This window comes from Carcharodon carcharias (assembly GCF_017639515.1).
Source record: "Carcharodon carcharias isolate sCarCar2 chromosome 39 unlocalized genomic scaffold, sCarCar2.pri SUPER_39_unloc_9, whole genome shotgun sequence".
Taxonomy (NCBI): domain Eukaryota; kingdom Metazoa; phylum Chordata; class Chondrichthyes; order Lamniformes; family Lamnidae; genus Carcharodon; species Carcharodon carcharias.
Genome location: NW_024470848.1, coordinates 92,501 through 111,070, shown reverse-complemented (window position 1 = coordinate 111,070; position 18,570 = coordinate 92,501). Strand labels below are relative to the sequence as shown.

The 18,570-nt window shown below is 57.6% G+C and overlaps 1 protein-coding gene across 1 annotated transcript in view; it reads right to left on the bottom strand.

Moving 5' to 3' along the window:
* Positions 1-819: 819 nt before the first annotated feature.
* Positions 820-18,570, bottom strand: part of LOC121275007 (cytoplasmic phosphatidylinositol transfer protein 1-like) — an 80,529-nt gene continuing 62,778 nt past the window's right edge. The window contains exons 7-10 of the mRNA XM_041182400.1: positions 15,504-15,659; positions 14,265-14,328; positions 2,142-2,257; positions 820-966 (exon numbers count right to left, since the gene is read on the bottom strand). Of these exons, the coding sequence (XP_041038334.1) occupies positions 820-966; positions 2,142-2,257; positions 14,265-14,328; positions 15,504-15,659 (483 nt within the window). The remainder of the gene's footprint in view (positions 967-2,141; positions 2,258-14,264; positions 14,329-15,503; positions 15,660-18,570) is intronic.

Genomic DNA, 18,570 nt, shown 5'->3' with positions numbered 1-18,570 from the left:
TCCACAGACTGACCACCCTCGGAGAGTAGAAATTCCTCCTCATCTCCCTCCTCAACTGGAGACCCCCTCATTCTGAAACTGTGCCCCTTCCCCCCTCATTCTAGATACCCCCCCACAAGGTGGGGGGGGTAAACACCCCCTCAGCCTCCACCCTCCCCTCCCCTCAGGATCTGATCTGTTTCAATAAGATCACCTCTCGTTCTTCTAAACTCCAATGGGGACAGGGCCCAACCTGCTCATCCTTTCCCCCATGAGACAAACCCCCCTTCATCCCGGGAATCAGCCCAGTGAACCTTCTCCCAACGGCCTCCAATAGCGAGTCTGTCCCTCCTTAGGTCAGGAGACTGAAACTGTCCACCGCGCTCCAGGTGCGGACTCCCCAGTGCCCTGTACACTTGGAGCGAGACTCCCCGGCTTTTATACACCATCCCCCTCGCAGTAAAGGCCATTTACCTCCCGAAACACTTGCTGCATCTGCGTACTAACTTTCCCCGATTCATGTACCCGGACACCCAGATCCCTCTGCACCGCAGAGCCCTACGATCTGTCGGCACTTCAATCGAATTCTGGGTGTCCTATTCCTCCCGCCGAGGTGGATATAGCCTCACGTTGTCCCCACATGTTGCGCTCCATCTGCCAACTCGCTCAGCCGATCGATGCCGCTTTGCCCACCCTTTGTATCCTCTACACAACTTCCTTTCCAGCCCATCTCCCCGGCGGAAGCCGAATGGGCTGCGATTAACCCATTCCCCGCTCCCCACGTCGTTAATATCGATCAGGAACAGAGTAGTGGACAGAACCGACCCCTGGGATGACACTTCACCCCTTTGCTAACTCCTCAATCCCGGCGATGTCACACCAGCGCTGCGCAGGACCAGAGCGGGAGGGGAGCAGGAGGTTCACGCGGAGTCTGGAACACGACAGCTCGGTGTTCTGTTGCTTCCGGGCAAAAAAGGCTTCACCAGGCTGAAAGAATTGGGAGCCTGGACTCACACGGAAGAGATCGCTCCTCCAGAGCAGACCAGCAGGGGGCAGGAGCGCACCTTGAATGCTGCAGTGGACAGGAGAACCATCGACACCGTCCCCATCAAACACTCCCAGGACAGGTACAGCACGGGGTTAGATACAGAGTAAATCTCCCTCTACACCGTCCCCATCAAACACTCCCAGGACAGGTACAGCACGGGGTTAGATACAGAGTAAATCTCCCTCTACACTGTCCCCATCAAACACTCCCAGGACAGGTACAGCACGGGGTTAGATACAGAGTAAATCTCCCCCGACACTGTCCCCATCAAACACTCCCAGGACAGGTACAGCACGGGGTTAGATACAGAGTAAATCTCCCTCTACACTGTCCCCCATCAAACACTCCCAGGACAGGTACAGCACGGGTTAGATACAGAGTAAATCTCCCTCTACACCGTCCCCATCAAACACTCCCAGGACAGGTACAGCACGGGGTTAGATACAGAGTAAAGCTACCTCTACACTGTCCCCATCAAACACTCCCAGGACAGGTACAGCACGGGGTTAGATACAGAGTAAATCTCCCCCGACACTGTCCCCATCAAACACTCCCAGGACAGGTACAGCACGGGGTTAGATACAGAGTAAATCTCCCTCTACACTGTCCCCATCAAACACTCCCAGGACAGGTACAGCACGGGGTTAGATTCAGAGTAAATCTCCCTCTACACTGTCCCCATCAAACACTCCCAGGACAGGTACAGCACGGGGTTAGATACAGAGTAAATCTCCCTCTACACCGTCCCCATCAAACACTCCCAGGACAGGTACAGCACGGGGTTAGATACAGAGTAAAGCTACCTCTACACTGTCCCCATCAAACACTCCCAGGACAGGTACAGCACGGGGTTAGATACAGAGTAAATCTCCCCCGACACTGTCCCCATCAAACACTCCCAGGACAGGTACAGCACGGGGTTAGATACAGAGTAAATCTCCCTCTACACTGTCCCCATCAAACACTCCCAGGACAGGTACAGCACGGGGTTAGATACAGAGTAAATCTCCCTCTACACTGTCCCCATCAAACACTCCCAGGACAGGTACAGCACGGGGTTAGATACAGAGTAAATCTCCCTCTACACTGTCCCCATCAAACAGTCCCAGGACACGTAGAACACGGGTTTGGTAGAGATAATCTGACCTGATAATCCTGCGGAGGAGATTTTCTGGTTTGTCTGCTGTTGTAACTCCCTCTCATACTCACGCACAGTTTCCACCGACATGTCTGGAAAAGGGAAAATCTGTTAGCAATAATAACTCCAGTTCCTTTGCTCCTTTAACCTGGTAAAACACCCCTGATACCCTTCACATAACAGTTATCGAATCCCAGACAAATCTGTGTGCGTATGGGCAAACAACAAACTCATCAAAGGGAGAGACTTTAACAACCCTTTTAAACAGTGGGGGTGATAGAGGGAAAGAGAGAGAGATAGAGAGAGAGAGAGTGAGAGAGAGAGTGAGAGAGAGAGAGACAGAGAGAGAGAGAGAGAGAGAGAGACTGAGACAGAGACAGAGAGAGAGACAGAGAGAGAGAGAGAGAGACAGAGAGAGAGAGAGAGAGAGAGTGAGACAGAGAGAGAGAGACAGAGAGACAGAGAGAGAGAGACAGACACAGAGAGAGGGAGGGGTGGGGAGGTTTAGGGGGGAATTCCAGAACTTACTGCCCCCCCATTCCAGGCAGCTGAAGGCCCGGCCGCCAATGGTGGAGCGATGGGAATCGGGGGGAGGCTCAAGAGGCCGGAATTGGAGCAGCGCAGAGATGTCGGAGGTTCCAGAGATAGGGAGGGAGGGGGTGAGTGAGGGATTTGAACAGGAGGGTGAGAATTGTAGGGGTTGGAGGAGGTTACAGAGATAGGGAGGGAGTGGGTGAGGGAGGGATTTGAACAGGAGGATGAGGATTGTAGGGGCTGGAGGAGGTTATAGAGATAGGGAGGGAGGGGGTGAGGGAGGGATTTGAACAGGAGGATGAGAATTGTAGGGGCTGGAGGAGGTTACAGAGATAGGGAGGGAGGGGGTTGAACAGTAGCAGCAGCGTGTGTACCATCTACAAGATGCATTGCAGCAACTCACCAAGGCTCCTTCGACAGCACCTTCCAAACCCACGACCGCTACCATCTAGAAGGACAAGGGCAGGAGATACATGGGGAACACCACCACCTGGAAGTTCCCCTCCCAGTCACTCACCATCCTGACTTGGAAATATATCGGCTGTTCCTTCACTGTCACTGGGTCAAAATCCTGGAACTCCCTCCCTAACAGCGCCGTGGGTGTACCTACACCACACGGACAAAATCCTGGAACTCCCTCCCTAACAGCGCTGTTGGTGTACCTACACCACACGGACAAAATCCTGGAACTCCCTCCCTAACAGCGCCGTGGGTGTACCTACACCACACGGACAAAATCCTGGAACTCCCTCCCTAACAGCGCTGTTGGTGTACCTACACCACACGGACAAAATCCTGGAACTCCCTCCCTAACAGCGCCGTGGGTGTACCTACACCACACGGACAAAATCCTGGAACTCCCTCCCTAACAGCGCTGTTGGTGTACCTACACCACACGGACAAAATCCTGGAACTCCCTCCCTAACAGCGCCGTGGGTGTACCTACACCACACGGACAAAATCCTGGAACTCCCTCCCTAACAGCGCCGTGGGTGTACCTACACCACACGGACAAAATCCTGGAACTCCCTCCCTAACAGCGCCGTGGGTGTACCTACACCACACGGACAAAATCCTGGAAATCCCTCCCTAACAGCACCGTGGGTGTACCTACACCACACGGACAAAATCCTGGAACTCCCTCCCTAACAGCGCCGTGGGTGTACCTACACCACACAGACAAAATCCTGGAACTCCCTCCCTAACAGCGCCGTGGGTGTACCTACACCACAGGGAAAAAAATCCTGGAACTCCCTCCCTAACAGCGCCGTGGGTGTACCTACACCACACAGACAAATCCTGGAACTCCCTCCCTAACAGCGCCGTGGGTGTACCTACACCACACGGACAAAATCCTGGAACTCCCTCCCTAACAGCGCCGTGGGTGTACCTACACCACACGGACAAAATCCTGGAACTCCCTCCCTAACAGCGCCGTGGGTGTACCTACACCGCACGGACAAAATCCTGGATCTCCCTCGCTAACAGCGCTGTGGGTGTACCTACACCACAGGGACTGCAGCGGTTCAAGAAGGCAGCTCATCCCACCACCTTCTCAAGGGGCAATTAGGGATGGACAATAAACGCTGGGCCCGGCCAGCGACACCCACACCCCCGTGAATCAATGAATAAAATAATGATGGAACTCAAATCCTAGAGTACATACATCTCCCTCCGACAGTGCAGCACTCACTCAGTACTGACCCTCTGACAGTGCAGCACTCCCTCAGTACAGACCCTCTGACACCGCAGCACTCCTCAGTACTGACCCTCTGACAGTGCAGCACTCCCTCAGTACTGACCCTCCGACAGTGCGACACTCCCTCAGTACTGACCCTCTGACAGTGCAGCACTCCCTCAGTACTGACCCTCTGACAGTGCAGCACTCCCTCAGTACTGACCCTCCGACAGTGCAGCACTCCCTCAGTACTGACCCTCCGACAGTGCAGCACTCCCTCAGTACTGACCCTCTGACAGTGCAGCACTCCCTCAGTACTGACCCTCTGACAGTGCAGCACTCCCTCAGTACTGGTCCTCCGACAGTGCAGCACTCCCTCAGTACTGACCCTCTGACAGTGCAGCACTCCCTCAGTACTGACCCTCTGACAGCGCAGCACTCCCTCAGTACTGACCCTCTGACAGCGCAGCACTCCCTCAGTACTGACCCTCTGACAGTGCAGCACTCCCTCAGTACTGACCCTCTGAAAGTGCAGCACTCCATCAGTACTGACCCTCTGACAGTGCAGCACTCCCTCAGTACTGACCCTCTGACAGCGCAGCACTCCCTCAGTACTGACCCTCCGACAGTGCGGCACTCCCTCAGTACTGACCCTCCGACTGTGCGGCACTCCCTCAGTACTGACCCTCTGACAGTGCAGCACTCCCTCAGTACTGACCCTCTGACAGTGCAGCACTCCCTCAGTACTGACCCTCCGACAGTGCGGCACTCCCTCAGTACTGACCCTCCGACTGTGCGGCACTCCCTCAGTACTGACCCTCTGACAGTGCAGCACTCCCTCAGTACTGACCTTCCGACAATGCGGCACTCCCTCAGTACTGACCCTCTGACAGTGCGGCACTCCCTCAGTACTGACCCTCTGACAGTGCGGCACTCCCTCAGTACTGACCCTCTGACAGTGCGGCACTCCCTCAGTACTGACCCTCTGACAGTGCGGCACTCCCTCAGTACTGACCCTCTGACAGGCAGCACTCCCTCAGTACTGACCCTCTGACAGTGCTGCACTCCCTCAGTACTGACCCTCCGACAGTGCAGCACTCCCTCAGTACTGACCCTCTGACAGTGCGGCACTCCCTCAGTACTGACCCTCTGACAGTGCAACACTCCCTCAGTACTGACCCTCTGACAGTGCAGCACTCCCTCAGTACTGACCCTCTGACAGTGCAGCACTCCCTCAGTACTGACCCTCTGACAGTGCAGCACTCCCTCAGTACTGACCCTCCGACAGTGCAGCACTCCCTCAGTACTGACCCTCTGACAGTGCGGCACTCCCTCAGTACTGACCCTCTGACAGTGCGGCACTCCCTCAGTACTGACCCTCTGACAGTGCGGCACTCCCTCAGTACTGAACCTCTGACAGTGCAGCAATCCCTCAGTACTGACCCTCTGACAGTGCGGCACTCCCTCAGTACTGACCCTCTGACAGTGCAGCACTCCCTCAGTACTGACACCGTGCTGGATCTTCGTCACTCAGATATGACTGTGTTGCTATGGAGAATATTTTGAGGATGTTGATCATTCTGGACATATTTTTATTTCTGTGTTGTTTATTTCACCCTCTGCAGGTCTCTACCTGACTAACAGGTTCATCCAGTCCCTGTAACCCGAGGAACTGATAACCCATCAACCCGGACCCTAGATCCCCCTCTCCCCCGAACATACACCCACTCTCCACCCACCCTACACCCCCTCTACCCCACAACCAAACTACACCCCCCACTCTGCCCCCCAGACTACACCCACTCTCTCCACCCACCCTACACCCCCTCTCTCCACCCACCCTACACCCCCTCTACCCCCCCACCACCCTACACCCCCTCTACCCCCCAACCCTACACCCACTCTCTCCACCCGCAACCCTACACCCCCTCTCTCCACCCACCCTACACCCCCTCTACCCCCCAACGCTACACCCACTCTCTCCACCCCCAACACTACACCCCCTCTCTCCACCCACCCTACACCCCCTCTCTCCACCCACCCTACACCCCCTCTCTCCACCCACCCTACACCCCCCTCTACCCCCCAACCCTACACCCCCTCTCTCCACCCACCCTACACCCCCTCTCTCCACCCACCCTACACCCCCTCTCTCCACCCACCCTACACCCCCTCTCTGCACCCACCCTACACCCCAATCTCCACCCACCCTACACCCCCTCTACCCCCCCACCACCCTACACCCCCTCTCTCCACCCACCCTACACCCCCTCTACCCCCCCACCACCCTACACCCCCTCTCTCCACCCACCCTACACCCCCTCTCTCCACCCACCCTACACCCCCTCTCTCCACCCACCCTACACCCCCTCTCTCCACCCACCCTACACCCCCTCTCTCCACCCACCCTACACCCCCTCTCTCCACCCACCCTACACCCCCTCTCTCCACCCACCCTACACCCCCTCTCTCCACCCACCCTACACCCCCTCTCTCCACCCACCCTACACCCCCTCTACCCCCCACCCTACCACCCCCTCTCTCCACCCACCCTACACCCCCTCTCTCCACCCACCCTACCACCCCCTCTCTCCACCCACCCTACACCCCCTCTCTCCACCCACCCTACACCCCCTCTCTCTCCACCCACCCTACACCCCCTCTCTCCACCCACCCTACACCCCCTCTCTCCACCCACCCTACACCCCCTCTCTTCCTCCTCCACCCACCCTACACCCCCTCTCTCCACCCACCCTACACCCCCTCTCTCCACCCACCCTACACCCCCTCTCTCCACCCACCCTACACCCCCTCTCTCCACCCCAACCCTACACCCCCTCTCTCCACCCACCCTACACCCCCTCTCTCCACCCACCCTACACCCCCTCTCTCCACCCACCCTACACCCCCTCTCTCCACCCACCCTACACCCCCTCTCTCCACCCACCCTACACCCCCTCTCTCCATCCCCACCCTACACCCCCTCTCTCCACCCACCCTACACCCCCTCTCTGCACCCACCCTACACCCCCTCTCTCCACCCCCAACACTACACCCCCCTCTCTCCACCCACCCTACACCCCCTCTCTCCACCCCCAACCCTACACCCCCTCTCTCCACCCACCCTACACCCCCTCTCTCCACCCCAACCCTACACCCCCTCTCTCCACCCCAACCCTACACCCCCTCTCTCCACCCACCCTACACCCCCTCTCTCCACCCACCCTACACCCCCTCTCTCCACCCACCCTACACCCCCTCTCTCCACCCACCCTACACCCCCTCTCTCCACCCCCAACACTACACCCCCTCTACCCCCCACCCTACACCCCCTCTCTCCACCCACCCTACACCCCCTCTCTCCACCCACCCTACACCCCCTCTCTCCACCCACCCTACACCCCCTCTCTCCACCCCCAACACTACACCCCCTCTCTCCACCCACCCTACACCCCCTCTCTCCACCCCCAACCCTACACCCCCTCTCTCCACCCACCCTACACCCCCTCTCTCCACCCACCCTACACCCCTCTCTCCACCCCCAACCCTACACCCCCTCTCTCCACCCACCCTACACCCCCTCTCTCCACCCACCCTACACCCCCTCTCTCCACCCACCCTACACCCCCTCTCTCCACCCACCCTACACCCCCCTCTCTCCACCCACCCTACACCCCCTCTCTCCACCCCCAACCCTACACCCCCTCTCTCCACCCCCACCCTACACCCCCTCTCTCCACCCACCCTACACCCCCTCTCTCCACCCCCAACCCTACACCCCCTCTCTCCACCCACCCTACAGGCCCCTCTACCTACCACCCCCCAACCCTATCACCCCCGCTCTCCACCCACCCTACACCCCCTCTCTCCACCCACCCTACACCCCCTCTCTCCACCCACCCTACACCCCCTCTCTCCACCCACCCTACACCCCCTCTACCCCCCAACCCTACACCCCCTCTCTCCACCCCCAACCCTACACCCCCTCCTCTCCACCCACCCTACAAACCCCCTCTACCCCCCAAACCCTACACCCCCTCTTCTCCACCCCCAACCCCTACACCCCCTCTCTCCACCCACCCTACACCCCCTCTCTCTCTCCACCCACCCTATCACGCCCCCTCTCTCCCACCCACCCTACAACCTCCCTCATCTTCACCCACCCTACACACCCCCTCTCTCCTCCCACCCTACACCCACTCTCTCCACCCCCAACCCTACACCCCCTCTCTCCACCCACCCTACACCCCCTCTCTCCACCCACCCTACACCCCCTCTCTCCACCCACCCTACACCCCCTCTCTCCACCCACCCTACACCCCCTCTCTCCACCCACCCTACACCCCCTCTCTCCACCCACCCGACACCCCCTCTCTCCACCCACCCGACACCCCCTCTTCCGACCCACCACCCTACACCCCCTCTCTCCACCCCCAACCCTACACCCCCTCTCTCCACCCACCCTACACCCCCTCTCTCCACCCACCCTACACCCCCTCTCTCCACCCACCCTACACCCCCTCTACCCCCCTTCCCTACACCCCCTCTCTCCACCCACCCTACACCCCCCTCTACCCACCCACCCTACACCCCCTCTCTCCACCCACCCTACACCCCCTCTCTCCACCCACCCTACACCCCCTCTCTCCACCCACCCTACACCCCCTCTCTCTCCACCCACCCTACACCCCCTCTCTCCACCCCCAACCCTACACCCCCTCTCTCCACCCACCCTACAGCCCCTCTCTCCACCCACCCTACACCCCCTCTCTCCACCCACCCTACACCCCCTCTCTCCACCCACCCTACACCCCCTCTCTCCACCCACCCTACACCCCCTCTCTCCACCCACCCTACACCACCTCTCTCCACCCACCCTACACCCCCTCTCTCCACCCACCCTACACCCCCTCTCTCCACCCACCCTACACCCCCTCTCTCCACCCACCCTACACCCCCTCTACCCCCCCACCCTACACCCCCTCTCTCCACCCACCCTACACCCCCTCTCTCCACCCACCCTACACCCCCTCTCTCCACCCACCCTACACCCCCTCTCTCCACCCACCCTACACCCCCTCTCTCCACCCACCCTACAACCCCTCTCTCCACCCCCAACCCTACACCCCCTCTCTCCACCCACCCTACACCCCCTCTCTCCACCCACCCTACACCCCCTCTCTCCACCCACCCTACAACCCCTCTCTCCACCCACCCTACACCCCCTCTCTCCACCCACCCTACACCCCCTCTCTCCACCCACCCTACAACCCCTCTCTCCACCCCCAACCCTACACCCCCTCTCTCCACCCACCCTACACCCCCCTCTACCCACCCACCCTACACCCCCTCTCTCCACCCACCCTACACCCCCTCTCTCCACCCCCCACCCTACACCCCCTCTCTCCACCCACCCTACACCCCCTCTCTCCACCCACCCTACACCCCCTCTCTCCACCCACCACCCTACACCCCCTCTCTCCACCCCCAACCCTACACCCCCTCTCTCCACCCACCCTACACCCCCTCTCTCCACCCACCCTACACCCCCTCTCTCCACCCCCCAACCCTACACCCCCTCTCTCCACCCACCCTACACCCCCTCTCTCCACCCACCCTACACCCCCTCTCTCCACCCACCCTACACCCCCTCTCTCCACCCACCCTACACCCCCTCTCTCCACCCCCCAACCCTACACCCCCTCTCTCCACCCACCCTACTCCCCCTCTCTCCACCCACCCTACACCCCCTCTCTCCACCCACCCTACACCCCTGCTCTCCACCCACCCTACACCCCCTCTCTGCCACCCACCCTACACCCCTCTCTCCACCCACCCTACACCCCCTCTCTCCACCCACCCTACCACCCCCTCTCTCCACCCACCCTACACCCCCTCTCTCCACCCCCAACCCTACACCCCCTCTCGCCCCCACCCTACAGCCCCCTCTCTCCACCCACCCTACACCCCTCTCTCACCACCCTACACCCCCTCTCTCCACCCACCCTACACCCCCTCTCTCCACCCAACCTACACCCCCTCTCTCCACCCAACCTACACCCCCTCTCTCCACCACCCTACAACCCCTCTCTCCACCCACCCTACACCCCTCTCTCCACCCACCCTACACCCCCTCTCTCCACCACCCTACACCCCTCTCTCCACCCACCCTACAACCCCCTCTCATCTCACCCACCCTACACCCCCTCTCTCCACCCACCCTACACCCCCTCTCACCACCCCTACACCCCCTCTCCTCCCCCACCCTACACCCCCTCTCTCCACCACCCTACAACCCCCTTCTCCACCCACCCTACACCCCCTCTCTCCACCCCACCCTACACCCCCTCTCTCCACCCCCAACCCTACACCCCTCTCTTCTCTCCCTCCCTACACCCCCTCTCTCACCCACCCCTACACCCCCTCTCTCCACCCCACCATACTCCCCCTCTGCTCCACGCCCCAACCCTACACCCCCTCGTCTCCACCCACCCTACAGCCCCTCTCTCCACCCACCCTAACACCCCTCTCTCACCCATCCCTTACACACCCCTCACTCCACCCACGCCTACACTCCCCTCTCTCCACCCACCCTTACACCCACTCTCTCCACCCACCCGTCACCCCCTCTCTGCCCACCCACCCTACACCACCCTCTCTCCACCCACCCTACACCCCCTCTCGTCACACCCACCCTACACCCCCCTCTCTCCACCCAACCCTACACCCCTCTCTCCACCCACCCTACACCCCCTCTCTCCACCCACCCTACACCCCCTCTCTCCACCCACCCTACACCCCCTCTCTCCACCCACCCTACACCCCCTCTCTCCACCCACCCTACACCCCCTCTCTCCACCCACCCTACACCCCCCTCTCTCCACCCACCCTACACCCCCTCTCTCCACCCACCCTACACCCCCTCTCTCCACCCACCCTACACCCCCTCTCTCACCCACCCTACTACCCCCCTCTCCACCCACCCTACACCCCCTCTCTCCACCCCCAACCCTACACCCCCTCTCTCCACCCACCCTACACCCCCTCTCTCCACCCACCCTACACCCCCTCTCTCCACCCACCCTACACCCCCTCTCCACCCCAACCCTACACCCCCTCTCTCCACCCACCCTACACCCCCTCTCTCCACCCACCCTACACCCCCTCTCTCCACCCACCCTACACCCCCTCTCTCCACCCACCCTACACCCCCTCTCTCCTCCCACCCTACACCCCGCTCTCTCCACCCACCCTACACCCCCTCTCTCCACCCACCCTACACCCCCTCTCTCCACCCACCCTACACCCCTCTCTCCACCCACCCTACACCCCCTCTCTCCACCCCCAACCCTACACCCCCTCTCTCCACCCACCCTACACCCCCTCTCTCCACCCACCCTACACCCCCTCTCTCCACCCACCCTACACCCCCTCTCTCCACCCCCACCCTACACCCCCTCTCTCCACCCACCCTACACCCCCTCTACCCCCACCACCCTACACCCCCTCTCTCCACCCCAACCCTACACCCCCTCTCTCCACCCACCCTACACCCCCTCTCTCCACCCACCCTACACCCCCTCTCTCCACCCACCCTACACCCCCTCTCTCCACCCACCCTACACCCCCCTCTACCCACCCTACACCCCCTCTCTCCACCCACCCTACACCCCCTCTCTCCACCCGCCCTACACCCCCTCTCTCCACCCCCAACCCTACACCCCCCTCTCTCCACCCACCCTACACCCCCTCTCTCCACCCACCTACACCCACTCTCATCCACCCCCAACCCTACACCCCCTCTCTCCACCCACCCTACACCCCCTCTCTCCACCCACCCCTACACCCCCTCTCTCCACCCACCCTACACCCCCTCTCTCCACCCACCCTACACCCCCTCTCTCCACCCCCAACCCTACACCCCCTCTCTCCACCCACCCTACACCCCCTCTCTCCACCCACCCTACACCCCCTCTCTCCACCCCACCCCTACACCCCCTCTTCTCCACCCACCCTACACCCCCCTCTCTCCACCCCCAACCCTACACCCCCTCTCTCCACCCCCATCCCTACACCCCCTCTCTCCACCCACCCTACACCCCCTCTCTCCACCCCCAACCCTACACCCCCTCTCTCCACCCACCCTACAGCCCCTCTACCCCCCAACCCTACACCCCCTCTCTCCACCCACCCTACACCCCCTCTCTCCACCCACCCTACACCCCCTCTCTCCACCCACCCTACACCCCCTCTCTCCACCCACCCTACACCCCTCTCTACCCCCCAACCCTACACCCCCTCTCTCCACCCCCAACCCTACACCCCCTCTCTCCACCCACCCTACACCCCCTCTACCCCCCAACCCTACACCCCCTCTCTCCACCCCCAACCCTACACCCCCTCTCTCCACCCACCCTACACCCCCTCTCTCCACCCACCCTACACCCCCTCTCTCCACCCACCCTACACCCCCTCTCTCCACCCACCCTACACCCCCTCTCTCCACCCACCCTACACCCCCTCTCTCCACCCCAACCCTACACCCCCTCTCTCCACCCACCCTACACCCCCTCTCTCCACCCACCCTACACCCCCTCTACCCCCCCCCACCACCCTACACCCCCTCTCTCCACCCACCCTACACCCCCTCTCTCCACCCACCCTACACCCCCTCTCTCCACCCACCCTACACCACCTCTCTCCACCCACCCTACACCCCCTCTCTCCACCCCGAACCCTACACCCCCTCTCTCCACCCACCCTACACCCCCTCTCTCCACCCACCCTACACCCCCTCTCTCCACCCACCCTACACCCCCTCTCTCCACCCCCAACCCTACACCCCCTCTCTCCACCCCGAACCCTACACCCCCTCTCTCCACCCACCCTACACCCCCTCTCTCCACCCACCCTACACCCCCTCTCTCCACCCACCCTACACCCCCTCTCTCCACCCACCCTACACCCCCTCTCTCCACCCACCCTACACCCCCTCTCTCCACCCACCCTACACCCCCTCTCTCCACCCACCCTACACCCCCTCTCTCCACCCACCCTACACCCCCTCTCTCCACCCACCCTACACCTCCTCTCTCCACCCACCCACACTACATCTCCCTCTCTCCCCCACACACACTACATCTCCCTCTGTTTCTCACATGCGAGTCCTCACTTACTCTGAGGTGTCTGACCCCTCTCTGGGACAATGGGGACTGGTCTCCCCATGCGGGCTGACCCCTTTCTCCGGGAATTGGTGGCTCTCCCCTTGGGGACTGACCCCTCACTCGGCGGAGACAGAATATAATATTCACCCCACACCAGTGTCAGGCAATGTCCATCTCCAACAAGAGGGAATCCAACCATCGCCCCCTTGACATTCAATGTCATCACCCTCACTGAATCCCCCACTATCAACATCCTGGGGGTTAACATTGACCAGAAACTGAACTGGGACCAGCCATGTAAACACTGTGGCTACAAGAGCAGGTCAGAAGCTGGGAATCCTGCGGAGAGTCACTCACCTCCTAACTTGCCCCACCATCTACAAGGCACAAGTCAGGACTATGATGGGATACTCCCCACTTGCCTGGATGAGTGCAGCTCCCACAAACACTCAAGAAGCTCGACACCGTCCAGGACAAAGCAGCCCCGCTTGATCGGCCCCCCCATCCACAAACATTCACTCCCTCCACCCACCGAAGCACAGTAGCAGCAGCGTGTGTACCATCTACAAGATGCACTGCAGCAACTCACCAAGGCTCCTTCGACAGCACCTTCCAAACCCACGACCACCACCATCTAGAAGGACAAGGGCAGCAGACACAAGGGGAACAGCACCACCTGCAAGGTCCCCATCAGTTCAGACATAATGTAGAATGTTTCCTTACCGATCCACTCGTCAATCCAGGCAAAGGCCTGTCGATGGCCCACAAGGAGGATATCCCGGATATTCTAACAACAATACAACAGGCACATCCTTCAAAATCAGATCATCCAATCAGTTAGATACAGAGTAAAGCTCCCTCTACACTGTCCCCATCAAACACTCCCAGGACAGGTACAGCACGGGGTTAGATACAGAGTAAATCTCCCTCTACACTGTCCACATCAAACACTCCCAGGACAGGTACAGCACGGGGTTAGATACAGGGTAAATCTCCCTCTACACTGTCCCCATCAAACACTCCCAGGACAGGTACAGCACGGGGTTAGATACAGAGTAAATCTCCCTCTACCTTGTCCCCAACAAACACTCCCAGGACAGGTACAGCACAGGGATAGATACAGAGTAAATCTCCCTCTACACTGTCCCCATCAAACACTCCCAGGACAGGTACAGCACGGGGTTAGATACAGAGTAAATCTCCCTCTACACTGTCCACATCAAACACTCCCAGGACAGGGACAGCACGTGGTTAGATACAGAGTAAATCTCCCTCTACACTGTCCCCATCAAACACTCCCAGGACAGGTACAGCACGGGGTTAGTTACAGAGTAAATCTCCCTCTACATCGTCCCCATCAAACACTCCCAGGACAGGTACAGCACGGGGTTAGATACAGAGTAAATCTCCCTCTACATCGTCCCCATCAAACACTCCCAGGACAGGTACAGCACGGGGTTAGATACAGAGTAAATCTCCTTCGACACTGTCCCCATCAAACACTCCCAGGACAGGTACAGCACGGGGTTAGATACAGAGTAAATCTCCCTCTACACTGTCCCCAACAAACACTCCCAGGACAGGTATAGCGTGGGGTTAGATACAACGTAAAGCTCCCTCTGTGCATCTTGTACCTCTGCTATCTCTCCCTCGTTGGGAGCGAGTTCCACATTCTCACCCCTCTCTGGGGGAAGGGATTTCTCCTGAATCCCACCACTTACCCCCGGACTGGATGTACCCTAGCGCCGACTTCATATCGATGCGCCGTTGTGCTCTGGCCTCACCTGCTAATTGGAAACATCCCCTCTCTCCCTGTGTCAACCCGATCGAAACACTTTCCCTAACGCTAAATACCTCAGTCAGCTCACCCCCTCTGCCCTCCCCAAGTCGAGAGAGAGAGAGATGGCGCAGCCCGTTCCCCCCTGTCTCTCTCTCTCTCTCTCTCTTAACTTCCCCTCTCACCTTATGCACCAGTTGCTCGACTCTGGTCTGGAGCCCGTACACCTCGAACTTCACCGCCACCAGTTTGTAGGAGCACATTATCGGCACTGACGTCTCTCTCCAGCCCGCAGTCAGGGGTCCACGTCCTGTCCTCACTGACTGGAAACGACTGGGGTCCTGTGCGGGGAAGGGAAGGGTTCACTTCTTGCAACAGTCCACTGACAGGTCCCTCAGTGCGACAGGGGAACAGGCTGCCTGGTGTCTGTGTGTAAATGGGGGGAGAGGTGGGCGAGACAGCCTGCTTAGGTGCCAGCTGGAGTGTTCCAGGACTTGACCTGGAATGATGTGCGGATCCCAGAGAGGCTGCGGAGATGGTGGTGGGGGTGTGGGTTGGTGGCACTAGGGGTATTTACCAGGGTGGAGACAGCGAGAAGGGCGTTTTATGCTTGGGGTTAGGTTGGAGACGCTGGTGGAGTTGCTGCTCCCCTCGGAGCAGAGTAGATGGAGTGCGGAGGGGAGGGAGACCTGGTAGGGGTGTTGGAGACGTGGTCAGGAAAGTGTCTGTCCATTCCCTGGTGGTCCACTGCCTCCTTGGTGGGGGGGAGGTTGGGTGTTGGGGGAGGCAAAGGGGAATGTTTAAGACTTTGTGGAATTTTCAGGGAATGAGGTTTGGGGTTCAGGTTAGGAGTTAGTGTTCCGGTTACCGTTAGAGACGCGGATCAGCATTTTGGGTCAGGGGTTAGGTTCAGGGTTGAGATTCAGTGTTATCTTTAAGGGTCAGGGCTTGGGGTTAGGGTGACAGTTAGGGGTAAGTGTTAGGTTCAGGGTTAGGGACAGGGATTAGTATTAGTGTTAACGGTGCAGGGTTAGTGTTAGGGATTAGTACTACTGTCAACAGTTAGTGTTAGGGCCAGGGATTAGTATTAGTGTTAACAGTTCAGGGTTAGGGTCAGGGATTAGTGTTAGTGTTAACGTTTCAGGGTTAGGGTCAGCGATTAGTATTAGTGTTAACTGTGCAGGGTTAGTGTTAGGGATTAGTACTACTGTCAACAGTTAGTGTTAGGGCCAGGGATTAGCATTAGTGTTAACGGTTCAGGGTTAGTGTCAGGGATTAGCATTAGTGTTAACAGTTCAGGATTAGGGTCAGGTATTAGTATTAGTGTTAACTGTTCAGGGTTGGGGCCAGGGATTAGTATTAGTGTTAACGGTTCAGTGTTAGGGTCAGGGATTAGCATTAGTGTTAACGGTTCAGGGTTAGAGTCAGGGATTAGTGTTAGTGTTAACGTTTCAGGGTTGAGGCCAGGGATTAGTATTAGTGTTAACAGTTCAGTGTTAGGGTCAGCGATTAGTATTAGTGTTAGTGGTTCAGTGTTAGGGTCAGGGATTAGTATTAGTGTTAATGGTTCAGGATTAGGGTCAGGGATTAGTATTAGTGTTAATGGTTCAGGGTTAGGGTCAGGGATTAGTATTAGTGTTAATGGTTCAGGGTTAGGGTCAGGGATTACTATTAGTGTTAGTGGTTCAGGGTTTGGGTCAGGGATTAGTATTAGTGTTAATGGTTCAGGGTTAGGGTCAGGGATTAGTATTAGTGTTAATGGTTCAGGGTTAGGGTCAGGGATTAGTATTAGTGTTAATGGTTCAGGGTTAGGGTCAGGGATTACTATTAGTGTTAGTGGTTCAGGGTTTGGGTCAGGGATTAGTATTAGTGTTAACGGTTCAGGGTTAGGGTCGGGGATTAGTATTACTGTTAACGGTTCAGGGTTAGGGTCAGGGATTAGTATTAGTGTTAACGGTTCAGGGTTAGGGTCGGGGATTAGTATTACTGTTAACGGTTCAGGGTTAGGGTCAGGGATTAGTATTAGTGTTAACGGTTCAGTGTTAGGGTCAGCGATTAGTATTAGTGTTAATGGTTCAGTGTTAGGGTCAGGGATTAGTATTAGTATTAGTTGTTGAGGGTTAGGGTCAGGGATTAGTATTAGTGTTAACGGTTCAGTGTTAGGGTCAGCGATTAGTATTAGTGTTAACGGTTCAGTGTTAGGGTCAGGGATTAGTATTAGTGTTAACAGTTCACGGTTAGGGTTAGGGATTAGTATTAGTGTTAATGGTTCACGGTTTGGGTTAGGGATTAGTATTATTGTTAACGTTTCAGGGTTCGGGTCAGGGATTAGTTTTAGTGTTAACTGTGCAGGGTTAGTGTTAGGGATTAGTACTACTGTCAACAGTTAGTGTTAGGGCCAGGGATTAGCATTAGTGTTAACGGTTCAGGGTTAGTGTCAGGGATTATTATTAGTGTTAACAGTTCAGGGTTAGGGTCAGGGATTAGTATTAGTGTTAACGGTTCAGGGTTAGAATTAGGGATTAGTATTAGTGTTAACAGTTCAGCGTTAGGGTCAGCGATTAGTATTAGTGTTAACGGTTCAGTGTTAGGGTCAGGGATTAGTATTAGTGTTAACAGTTCACGGTTAGGGTTAGGGATTAGTATTAGTGTTAATTGTTCACGGTTTGGGTTAGGGATTAGTATTATTGTTAACGTTTCAGGGTTCGGGTCAGGGATTAGTATTAGTGTTAACAGTTCAGTGTTAGGGTCAGGGATTATTATTAGTGTTAACAGTTCAGGGTTAGGGTCAGGGATTAGTATTAGTTTTAACAGTTCAGTGTTAGTGTCAGCGATTAGTATTAGTGTTAACGGTTCAGGGTTAGGGTCAGGGATTAGTATTAGTGTTAAAGGTTCAGGGTTAGGGTCAGGGATTAGTATTAGTGTTAACAGTTCAGGGTTCGGGTCAGGGATTAGTATTAGTGTTACTGATTCAGGGTTTGGGTCAGGGATTAGTATTAGTGTTAACAGTTCAGGGTTAGGGTTAGGGATTAGTGTTCGTGTTAATGGTTAGGGTTAGGGTTAGGGTTAGGGTCAGAGATTAGTATTTGTGTTAGCAGTTCAGGGTTAGGTTCAGGGATTGGTATTCGTGATAACTGTTTGGGTCAGGGATTAGTATTCGTGATAACGGTTAATGTCAGGGGTTAGTATTAGTGTTAACAATTAGTTTTAGGGTCAGGGGTTAGTATTAGTGTTAAGAGTTAGTGTTAGGGG